Source organism: Panthera pardus, unplaced genomic scaffold (assembly GCF_024362965.1).
Source record: "Panthera pardus isolate Hobbes unplaced genomic scaffold, ASM2436296v1 HiC_scaffold_11, whole genome shotgun sequence".
Classification (NCBI taxonomy): Eukaryota; Metazoa; Chordata; class Mammalia; order Carnivora; family Felidae; genus Panthera; species Panthera pardus.
Window position 1 is genome coordinate 9,180,854 of NW_026526666.1, and position 12,248 is coordinate 9,193,101.

The 12,248-nt window shown below is 37.5% G+C and overlaps 1 protein-coding gene across 4 annotated transcripts in view; it reads left to right on the plus strand.

Moving 5' to 3' along the window:
* The window catches only part of CSDE1 (cold shock domain containing E1), a 39,032-nt gene that overhangs the window by 13,598 nt on the left and 13,186 nt on the right, over positions 1 to 12,248 (plus strand). For 2 of the 4 annotated variants that reach the window (XM_019457926.2, XM_019457927.2), the window contains exons 3-11: positions 2,127 to 2,273; positions 3,935 to 4,133; positions 5,407 to 5,516; positions 5,917 to 6,009; positions 6,628 to 6,725; positions 9,835 to 9,916; positions 10,269 to 10,397; positions 10,507 to 10,632; positions 11,488 to 11,700. In XM_019457926.2, the coding sequence (XP_019313471.1) occupies positions 2,136 to 2,273; positions 3,935 to 4,133; positions 5,407 to 5,516; positions 5,917 to 6,009; positions 6,628 to 6,725; positions 9,835 to 9,916; positions 10,269 to 10,397; positions 10,507 to 10,632; positions 11,488 to 11,700 (1,188 nt within the window). In that variant the 5' untranslated portion in view covers positions 2,127 to 2,135. The remainder of the gene's footprint in view (positions 1 to 2,126; positions 2,274 to 3,934; positions 4,134 to 5,406; positions 5,517 to 5,916; positions 6,010 to 6,627; positions 6,726 to 9,834; positions 9,917 to 10,268; positions 10,398 to 10,506; positions 10,633 to 11,487; positions 11,701 to 12,248) is intronic. The other 2 variants (XM_019457928.2, XM_019457929.2) reach the window with 2 other exon arrangements.

The following is a 12,248-nucleotide window of genomic DNA, read 5'->3' on the forward strand; positions in this document are numbered from 1 at the left end:
ACATATTGCTTTATCTAAAGTTGCTCCAGTGCCATGTTTTTCCTAAAAGAAAGATGAGGCCCCCCCAAATGGATAAAGGATAGAGAAAGAAACTTCAGTCAGGAAAGATGGGAGGAGAAAGGAAAGACCCTTTTTCAATTCTGCTTTGATACTCATTTTGAGGTGAGATGAGACTAAAGAGCAATACAGTCCAAGTTCCAGAACCTTTGTTGGGGAATAATAATCTTAGAGGGAAAAAGGATAGCTCTGATTCCTTGTATTTCTGTTTCATTTTCCCTTAGAAAAACAAGTCTGACCTCGTATCTGCAGGAATATGTGATAGGACTGGAGACTTGAGAATGTGGTTTTTGGGACTTCATGGCCTGTGTGTTACAAATCACAGTATTGTGTTCTTACCTGTATGGTAATAACTCTAGTCCAAATAGCACAGCTTGAAAGCCATGATCCAAGACATGTCTTGGATCTAGAATATGGTCTTCAAATTAGTTTGATCATATTGTTAGTTAAAGCATGTATAGTCAGTGTGTATATGTGTAGATACTTCTAAATCGTGTAATTATACTACACACATCGCATTTGTGTTATAAAACATAGTCCTACAAATAAGGAAGATAAAGATGGAAAAGGTGCCTGGTTGACTCAGTCAGAAGAGCTGGCAACTCTTGATCTCGGGGTTGTGAGTTTGAGCCCCGTGTTGGGTGTAGAGATTACTTAAATGAATAAAAACTTCAAAAAAAGAAAAAAACATCTAACTTACATTTTGGGATGTCTGGCTGGCTCAGTCGATAGAGCATGTGACTCTTATTAATTTAGGATCGTGAGTTAAAGCCCCACATTGGGCATGGAGCCTACTTAAAAACAAAAGATGAAATAAACAATACCATAAAAATAGTTTACCTATTAACAGTACAGAAACTTCCCCCTCACTAAAAATGTTATGTCTAAATGCTTAGTTTATAAGTGTTTTAAAAATGTATACCATCATGAATTAATATCAGAGGGACAGTATATGTGCAGTGTGTTTTATTGCTACTAGTATAAGTCTGTATCATAGTCTTGATATTAACGTTTGGCAGACTTATCAGATCTTAGATGATCATTTTACATCATTATGTAGAGGTTAAAGAACTAATACTAGGATTAGAAGTGTCAGGGCCCATTTTCTTTGCTGGTGTTTGCCTTATATTAACATTTTTTTTTTCTATCTAAGAGTCTTCTGTAGCAATCTTTTTCAACCGTTTGTCTTTTTGTAAAAAAAAATTTTTTAACGTTTATTAATTTTTGAGACAGAGACAGAGCATGAACGGGGGAGGGTCAGAGAGAGAGGGAAACACAGAATCCGAAGCAGGCTCCAGGCTCTGAGCCGACAGCACAGAGCCCGACGCAGGGCTTGAACTCATGGACAGTGAGATCATGACCTGAGCCGAAGTCGGACGCTCAACTGACTGAGCCACCCAGGTGCCCCCTGTTTGTCTTTTTGTGAGGGCTGTTTAAACTAGATAGCTACATTTGTCCACTTAATTGGGCAAATATAAATTGTAATATACTGAAAGTAAATGAATGAGGGCTTCACTGTCAGCCTCTTGTGGAGTTTTTCACCCTCCCTCAGAACACCTAAGTAATGTATGCGCAGTGTGATATTATCTAACATACCACTCAGTCCTTTCCTGAAAATATATGATATTTATAATAAAGCTGTTTATCTATGGGCAAGATAAATAATATAGTTGTAATATTTTCTTCCCACATCCTATTGGATTATTGTTGTGCATACTCTGAAGAGTCAAATAACTGAAAATACTGGATTCCATGTGAAGTTGTGAGACGTTGAGAAGAAGTTGGGCTGAATTGTGTCATTGTAGCAACCACCAGTGACTCATTATGGCATTTAAAAAATTGTAAATGTTGTGGATTAGGGATTGTGAAAGGGCTTTAAAAGATACATTTCAGCTTGACCTCTTAATGTTAACACTATAATTTCTTTTGTCAATAGAAACCTGATTGAATGAATTCTGTTTTGCTGAAGTAACCTAATGGTAAATCTGTAAAGGTATAGAAGTTGACTGTCAAGTGTGTGTTAAATTGTTATTGATCATAGTTATAAACATTGTGCTATGTTACCACAGCTGTTTGAGATGGAGAACGTTTTTACTGTATCATCAGATCCTCATCCCCCTCCTGCAGCCCCTCCTTCACTTTCTTTACCTTTATCTTCATCTTCTACCTCATCTGGGACTAAAAAACAAAAGAGGACCCCCACGTATCAGAGATCTGTAAGTCAGGGAAACAGTCATCCCAGCTCATTTTGCTTTGTGTTAAGAGCATGACTTAGGAGGGCCACTCACTTTGGTTGAAGTAACCTGCAAACTCACTTTCTAACTTCTCTAGGCATTTCCTTCACCCTGAATCATGAAAGATAAGTAGTTTAGGCCTTGCTACTCATAGTGTGTCCAAGAAACTAAAGCATTGGTACCACCTTGGGAGCTTGTTAGAAGTGGAGAATCTCAAACTTTAACTCCTGCCTCCACTACAATCAGTATTTTGTATTTTAGCCCTAGTTCAGAACCCAGATTGTAGAGGTAGGCCTTCTTGGTTTAAATCCTCTACCATTTAACTTTGGCAAGTCATTTAACCTTTCTGTGTCTGTTACCTCATTAGTAAAATGAGGATAATATTACTTTCTCTTGGGCTTTGTAAAAAATTAAATGAGTTCATGCATGTCAAACAGAAGAATGTCTAGTATGAAAGAACTAGAACTTAATTACCTACAGATTTAATGGCTTTGATTTGCATGGTTTGGCCATCCCATGTACTGTTTAACTACTCATACTTGGGTTTATTGTTCTACAGTCTTAGTCTTTGTATTTTCCTAAAGAAAAATATTTTTATTAATAGTGCCCAACATCACATTTAAATGAAAATGCTTCTTAATAAGTCAAATTTTCAATGGAAGAGTCTAAAACCAGTAAAGATGTGGATATGTTGCTGTCATAGTAAATCAGTTATAGACCTAATCTCTCCTAGGGATTTTTCCTCTTTTATCCATCACTTACATTAATAATTTGTTTTTATGGTTTTACTCAAATAAGGCAAAATGAAATCTCCAGTGTGATAGACTGTATTTGATGATCTAACATGTTCCATTGCATTATATTTAAATAGCTCTTTTCACTAAAGAATGTTTTCCTTTGTTTTACCTGATCGTAGAAGCAAATGACAGTATTTAGAGATTTCATCAGCATCTGAAACGGGTGAAAAGATTTCTTTAAATATACTGTGAAATGATTAAAACATTTTTAGATTTGAAGAGTTTTTGTTGTCATGTACTTCTGTCTTAGAAAAATCCTGTTTTCTAAGGGTTATCTTTCACTGAAGAATCTGTTGCATTACTCTAATATTTTGTAGTTTGAAATAAGTATTGCATACAAAGTGTGTTTTGTTTTCATCTCTACTAATTTAAGTAATTGCCTTTGGATGCATGGCTTACCTAATAGTGTTGATTTCTATTTAAGTTTTAAAGTAGGTGTTAGCAAATTTCTTAAAGAAGTGTTTTGGTAGTCTGGGTTGCCATCCCTTGAATATCAGTTACCTTTGTTCTGAAATTATTGTTTTAGTAGTAATTTGAAGTTAACATAAAGGCAGCTTATACTTAACGTAGTTGCTTTACCTTAACACTAAACTCCAGAAATCCTATTTGTCTGGTAAGTGAAAATTCTACCATAAATTGGGGCAGTTCCTTAAAATAAATGGAATTATTTCTTCTGAAATATTTTATTAGCTAAACTAACATTTCAATAATAAAATCCCATAAACTTTGCTTTACCGATTTTATCTTTATTTGCTTGTTTATATTAAAAATTTAGTGATTTGTTAATCATAAAATGCTTTAATGTACAGATCTGAATATATTAAGTTCTTTTTCTTCTTAAAACAGATGAGCTTTGATCCAAACCTTCTCCATAACAATGGACACAATGGGTACCCCAATGGTACTTCAGCAGCACTGCGTGAAACTGGGGTTATTGAAAAACTGCTAACCTCTTATGGATTTATTCAGTGTTCAGAACGTCAAGCTAGACTTTTCTTCCACTGTTCACAGTATAATGGCAACCTGCAGGACTTAAAAGTAGGAGGTAATCTGTCATTGACTATTCTTTTTAAAAAACTAATCACAGATTTCTCTTGCATATCATCTTGCTCGTGACAGTGTTCTACTACTTTTGGCCTTTTAATTGTCCCAGTTACTGAAATGTATCTCTGTAAACTAACAGAATCCTGATTTCTCTTGTGGTGTTGTCTTTTTGAGGGATAAAGGACTAATTGACTTAAAGATATCTTTGAATATTTTTTAAATAGATACTTGGAAGATCTAATTGTTCTCCCCCATAATAATGACTTTAGCTGTATATTAGATTTTAAGCCAAAGAAAATATTAGACTTTTATAGTGTTAGTTTTGACTATTTTATTAAGTACTAATTTTGGTAGTACCTGAAAAAAATAACTCCTACAGTGTCACCACTTGAACTATTCATGTTGGCTGACACCATAGAAATTACTTTCACATGTGAAAATGTATGGCTTATTGGAAGACTGAAGTTACAAGGTGTCAAGGTGTGTGTGTTTAAAGATTTTATTACAGTTTTTTTAATGTTTTTATTTATTTTTGAGAGAGAGTGAGGGAGCATGAGCAGAGGAGGGGCAAAGTGGAGGGGGACAGAGGATCCGAAGCAGGCTCTGCGCCTACAGCAGAGAGCCTGATGCAGGGCTTGAACTCAGAAACCAGGAGATCATGACCTGAGCCGAAGTCAGACACTTAGATTCAACCACCCAGGCCCCCCCTCGGTGTGGTTTTTTTTTTGTTGTTTTGTTTTTTTTTAAGTATCTTTGGGAAAAAAGAGCAGTAGTTAACATGCATATTTGGCATACCAAATACTCTAAACCCTGCAAGAACATTATTTTGGTTAATCCTTACTTTGCAGATGAGGAAACTGAGATACAGAGAAGCTTAAGAAAGAAGAAAAGTTGCCAAAGGTCATGATCTTTATATCGCCTCATTTTCAGTATTTGTTAAATGTGAAAACTAAGACGTTGCTATCTTAGAATAAAACAGTGGTTCTGAAGCATTAGTATGTATCAGAATAACCTGGAAGGCTTGTCAAAACAAATTGCTGTACCTGGTGCCTAGAGTTTGTCTTTCAATAGGTCTGAAGTGGGGTGGGGCCCAGGACTTTGCATTTCCGCTAAGCTACCAGGTAATGTGCTGCTGCTGCTGCTGGTCCAGGAACTGCACTTTGAGAAATCACTTGTCTAAAACATCTCAAATGCTACATTAAGTTTGGCTTGAAAGTGAAGTACCATTTTGCCAAAATTAGTCCAACACATACAATACTTATACTTTATTTTAGATGATGTTGAATTCGAAGTATCATCTGACCGGCGGACTGGGAAACCCATTGCTGTTAAACTGGTGAAGATAAAACCAGAAATCCTCCCTGAAGAACGAATGAATGGACAAGTTAGTGGCTTTGATGCTTTGTGTTTTCTTAGGGCCCTGCATTTGCATATCTTTCACATTAGAAAAGGAAGATTCTCCCCATCTCCTCAGTTTGCACGCAAGAGAGCTATAGTATATAAAGATTACTATCTTAAAATTCTAACAGAAGCACTGGCATTTCTTGACCTGAAATAAAATATGGTCAAGACTCAATTTGGGTTTTTACATATAACCCTAAGACTACACTTACAGTCAGCTTATGTACTGTAAGTTTGAAACTTGGCAGCATGACATCCTCTTGTGGATCATATTAAAATGCATCCCTATGTATAGTATAGAGGATATTAAAATTCAGTTAATATTGCACAGTGCTGCTCCTGAAATGATTAGCAATGGAAATTTTTTTTTTTTTGACTGGTAGGTTGTGTGCGCTGTTCCTCACAACTTAGAGAGTAAATCTCCAGCTGCCCCGGGTCAGAGTCCAACAGGGAGTGTATGCTACGAACGTAATGGGGTAAACTTGTGTATTTTTCTTAAACCTTTGCCTGATCCACCATGTGATCTATAAGCGTACTTTAAAATTCAAAATAGAAAACGTAAGCTGCAGTTGATAAATTCAGTTTTAAATTTGGTTTCTAAGAGACTTCGAGTGCAGCATAATCAAAAACTTTAAAAGGAAAAAAATCCTTAGGACTTCCAAGTGTTTTAGCTTGCCCAAGTGTGACCTTAGTTAGAACATTAAGGTAAAATGTTCCTTTTACTCGAATTTTTGGGGGTTGTGGGAGGGGATCTTTTTTCTGGTTCTTTTTAAGCACTAACTCCATCTTTTTTGTTTGGAATGCCTTACATAAAAATTGTTTTTTTGAAATGTAACTACAGTCTCTGGGCAAATGCTTCCACGTGTGTAAGCTTTTTGAAGTTGGATTGCTGCTCAGCTGTGGACTCGCAGAAGTCATCAGCATCATGGAGGGGAAGTGTGTGTTTATATGAATAAAACAATGTACTTGTCATAAAGCATTGTTAAGACATTTGGTTTAAAATGCCAGTTTAAGAGGTATTTAACAAAATAAATCACAGTATACAGAGAATATGCATCCTGCCAGTATAGTAATAACAACTTATTAATTCACAGGAAGTGTTTTATCTGACTTACACCCCTGAAGATGTTGAAGGGAACGTTCAGCTGGAAACCGGAGATAAAATAAACTTTGTAATTGATAACAATAAACAGTAAGTTCTTTTTTTCCACTTAAGTTGGGAGTTTTTGTTTTGTTTCTTTTGTTTGTGTGTCCTCCCCCTCCCCCCAAGGAGAAGAAAATTGAAGTACGTTGAAAACCTAACTTGTAGATTTGGATAATTTTAATGATAATTTTCATGATCTTTTTTTTTTTTAATGTTTATTTCTGAGAGAGAGAGAGAGAGAGAGAGAGAAAACACAAGCAGGGGAGGGGCAGAGAGAGGGAGACACAGAATCTGAAGCAGGCTCCAGGCTCTGAGCTGTCAGCACAGAGCCTGATGGGGGGGCCCGAACCCACAAACCGTGAGATCATGACCCGAGCCAAAGTCAGACGCTCAACTGAGTGAGCCACCAGGTTCCCCTTCATGGTCTTTTAAACTTTTCATCAGCTAAGCATTTGAGGGTCTATTCTATGATGGGCACTGTGCAGCTGTCAAAAATAGGAATATAATTAAAGTTATGGTCCGAGCTTTCAAGGAGCTGTTCTAGAAGTCAGTGAAAGTTTCGCAGTGCTAAAGAGAAGTTTTGAGGGAAATGGTGTAAAGTCACCGGGGGGGGAGGGGGGGGGATAGCATTCTGAGTAGAAGTATAATTTTGAGGAAATGGCCAAAAGTTTTGAGTTTGATTGGATCATGGGAAGATGAAGTTTGAGCTTTATCCCAAAGTCCTAGGACTCTGGAGGGATTTTAAATTGGGCGGGCGCGGCAGGGTAGGAGCAGAGATGGAGGTGTAATTGGTTTAGATCATTGAAGTGGTGGAGATGGTAGACTTTTGAAGGGTAGGTATACGCTAGACTAGAAGCAGTGACTTGAGAGTTAATATGCAAGATGAGTGTCTACTATATGCATAGGCCAAGGATGGTTAGGTGGAGAAGTCAAGCCATTGATTAGATAGAGGTGTATATTGGAATTAAGGAAAGGAGAGTTCCAAATGCCACTTTTCTGGCTACTGGACAGATGATGTCATTAACCACAAGATACAGCAGAAAGTACTAAATGTGGGAGAAGAATTATACTTATTTTGGCATTTTTTTAAATAAATGTTTATTCGTTTTTGAGAGAGCAAGAAGTGAGCAGGGGAGGGGAGGGGCAATGGGGAGGAGTGGACAGAGGATCCGAAGCAGACTGCGCAGAGAGCAACGAGCCTGATGTGGGGCTCAAACTCATGAATCGTGAGTTCATGACCTGAGCTGAAGTTGGGTCCTCAACCAACTGAGCCAAACCAGGCTCCCCTTGTTTTGACATTTTATGTAGGTGAAGATCATAAATATGTAGTTGCATGTAGAAGTCTGAAACAAGCTTAATGGACAGGATATACAGCTGTTGAATTCATCAGTATGAGCAGTTAAGGAAAGTGTAGTTAAGAAAGCTTAAGGATAAGGGGCACCTGGGTGGCTCCATCAGTTAAGCGTCTGACTCTTGATTTTGACTTAGGTCATGATCTCATGGTTGTGGGTTCGAGCCCCACATCAGGCTCTGCACTGACAACGCCAGAGCCTGCTTGGGGTTCTTTCTCCCTCTCTCTGCCCCTCCCTCCCTTCCTCTCTTTCTCTTTCTCTTTCTCTTTCTCTTTCTCTTTCTCTTTCTCTTTCTCTTTCTCTTTCTCCCTCTCCCTCCCTCCCTCTCCCTCTCCCTCCCTCTCCCTCCCTCCCTCTCCCTCCCTCTCCCTCCCTCCCCCTCCCTCCCCCTCTCTCCCTCCCTCCCTCCCTCCCTCTCCCTCCCTCTCCCTCCCTCTCCCTCTCCATCTCCCCCTCCCCCTCCCCCTCCCTCCTTCCCCCCCCTCTGAAAAATAGGCTTTAAAAAAGAAAGAAAGCCTAGGGATAATTATTTTTGTACAAGCACAGAAGGAAGTTAAAAGTAGGAAGTTGGAAAAAATGCTAGGAATGCACTTTACAATAGTGTAGAGAAAGCAAAGTCTCAAGAGCATGTGCAGAATTATTAGCCCTGAATCTTACCTCTTGTCAGACTAAAAGGAATCAGATTGAGTTGGTGGGTATATTAATAGTTTCAGTCTAAAGCCCTCCGTTTGATCTTAGATAGGAATCTAGGGGATAATTTATTAAGTTCCTGTATGCCAAGCACTTGTACTAAATGTATATAATTGTTACTTCTGAGAATAGCTTCACCTGATCAGTGTCTTCATCTGTAACACAGAGTATGTTCTCATAAAGTAACTTGCCTAAAGTGATACAGCCTGTAAATAGCAGGTCTTTGAACCCCAGTCTGGCTCTAAAGTCTTTCACTGTAGTAAGTTGCAAAGACAAATAGTATATTTTCCACTGTCTTCATTAGTCTGTTAAATTTTTGAAATAAAAACCCCAATTGGGTGACAGTTTGTCCGTGAAGAATTTACTTAGTCTTCACCTTTTGTTAAAACAACTACACCAATAGCCTGCACCATCTTTAAAATGAAATCAAATTTACATTTTCCTGCTCAAAGATGAGAACAGGATAACAACATGTAGGGTCTAATGGGTTTCAATGAAGGTGAATGTCTTTTTTGTTTGTTTGTTTTTGTTTTTAAAGCATAGGAAATTTCTCCTTTAATCACATTTATTCAACCTTCTTTTATGGCTGTTTAATCAGAAATCATTGATAGGATAGCTAGTAAATTCAGCATTCGTTGCAAACAGGGACCATTCCGTATCCATCTCTATATCCCCAGTACCTTTAGTTTGCGGCACAAGATACTCAAATGTTTACCCAATAAATGACCTTCCTAAGACTTTAGATTACCCTATTTGGTTGCATTCCGCTTATGACTTTATTTTGTTGTAATAGAAAAGCATAGGGTATCTGTGATACTCTTTTAAGATTCTAAGAGAAAAATGATATATATGTGTGTGCCCAATTTAGAAGGCTAGAGAATTTGAGCAAAAATCCTTTGCATATGAAGCCATGTGAAAAGGATCATGTGTCAAAAACTTTATATTTGCTCTTTGTGTTGACATAAAATTGAGCTCTCAGAAAACTAATTGTTTCTCTAGATTCCTCATATCTAACCAAGCCAATGCATTTTTTTTTTTTTTTTTTTTTTTTTTTTTTTTTTTTTTTTTTTACCCCTTTTTGATCCCTCCACCCCCACCCAATTATTCCTTTCTAGTACTGGTGCTGTAAGTGCTCGTAACATTATGCTGTTGAAAAAGAAGCAAGCCCGCTGTCAGGGAGTAGTTTGTGCCATGAAGGTAAGTGTCCTCAAATGTGAAAAATTTGAGGTTTTTGTTCTTTGACTACTTTCAGTCCATACTTCAAACCCAAGCCTTTGGTTCTTTCTTTTCTTTGTCTTCCTTTTAAAAATATTTCACTGGTAATGTCAAAAGTAATCTTTTAAAATTTCTTGGTTACTAATTCGTATTTTCTTTACAATGGGCCATGTAATTGATACTGTTAATATTAGACCTAGCCAAATATATTGTTTCCAGGGCAGTATAATTTTACAACAAGGCTTATTGACTGTAAATTGTAATCATAAATATGTACACTGAATAGTACCTAATGTTCCTATTATTTTTTTGGGTTTTGCTTGTTTGTCTTTAGGAGGCGTTTGGCTTTATTGAAAGAGGTGATATCGTAAAAGAGATATTCTTTCACTATAGTGAATTTAAGGGTGACTTAGAAACCTTACAGCCTGGAGATGACGTGGAATTCACAATCAAGGACAGAAATGTAAGATAGTTGACTAACTTGATCTTCGGCCTTCTTTTAAGGTCAGTAGTGAATTACATTTTTAGGAAACACTTAAAATTATATGATCTCCTCCCCCCTTCTGATTTAGGGTAAAGAAGTTGCAACAGATGTCAGACTATTGCCTCAAGGAACAGTCATTTTTGAAGATATCAGCATTGAACATTTTGAAGGAACTGTAACCAAAGTAATCCCAAAAGTACCCAGTAAAAACCAGGTAAATAGTCTTTTTCAGAAGAGTTTTCTATTGTCTCATCAGTAGAACAGTTTGATATACAGAAATTTTATTCAATTAATATAATTTTATGGTGGTGGAACAATTAAATATTTCTCTTTTTATTTATTTATTTTTTAACATTTATTCTTGAGCGAGAAAGAGCATGAGCGGTGGGGGGGGGGCGGGGGGCAGAGTGAGAGAAGGACACAGAATCCAAAGCAGGCTCCAGGCTCTGAGATGTCAGCACAGAGCCCGACACAGGGCTCGAACCCATGAGCTGTGAGATCATGACCTGAGCTGAAGTCACACGCTTAACCAACTGAGCCACCCAGGCACCCCAGATATTTCTTGATATATATAATTAAGCTAAACGAGGGACCAGTGATTGATATGTCCATGAATAGGTTTTGTTTTGTACTGGGTGATAAGGAGAAAGGGACAAAAGAAATGCTGGTTAAATTGGGAAAAACCATTTTAGGTATGCATTTATTGGGGTTCTCTCCCACCTCCTCCCCCTCCTCCTCCACCAGTTTGTTTCTTTTATGTGGGAGGTAAGGTGAGGAGAGGAGACTGCTGGTGTCATTGCTAAAGAAATGTGAAACCTAAAAGACAAATTCTTTTCCTTAAATAAAATATCTCTGTCAGAGTGCAGGATCTTAACTGCAGTGTTGTGATTTTATCATGTGACCACAGAACACAAAGTTTGCAAATTGGGCTTATGTTGTCAACATTTTTTTTCCCTGTAGGGAACTGTTTATTATAAATAACATGGGTTTGCTGTGTGTTCTTCTTGTTTGACTTAGAACTAGGAAGGATGAGAAATCTCCAGCTAAAATAGTTTTTCCTTCTCATCAGAATGACCCATTGCCAGGACGCATCAAAGTTGATTTTGTGATTCCTAAAGAGCTTCCTTTTGGAGACAAAGATACAAAATCCAAGGTGACCCTGCTGGAAGGCGACCATGTTAGGTTTAATATTTCAACAGACCGACGTGACAAATTAGAACGAGCAACCAACATAGAAGTTCTATCAAATACGTTTCAGTTCACTAATGAAGCCAGAGAGATGGTAAGTGTTGGATATTATTAGATATTTGTATTCAGTATGGGGGCCTAATATTATATTCAAATTTGTAATGCTGTACTGAAAAGCATTTAAGTTAATGATGACATGGGGCAGCTTCCTTGTGAAGTGACTAAGAACACAGATATTTCAGTCAGTCTGGGTTTGGTAACTGACTCTGCCAGTTATCTTGAAACAGATGTGAAAAAGTTTCAGAATGGAAATGTGTACAGGAGGAATTCTAAGATCTTTTGAGAGTCCGTTACTTTGTGGACCTTAAATATGAAGACTGAGAAAATTCAAGTCTATCGTTGTAGAAAACAGATCTTCCCAAACTGTTCCTTCCATGTTTAGTAAACACTCGATAAGGTTAACTAGGTTTTGGATTTTTGGCTTTTACAGCAGGAATTTGCAAATTCTTTTCAGTGGGTATATGTCCAGGAGTGACCTGCACCAGAAATGTTTCCCAAACATGTTTTATAAGCTCTGTTTTCATAAATTAACTGCCTCAGATGTAATTTATAGTTCTGTTGGGATCGTAACATGAGTGGTAT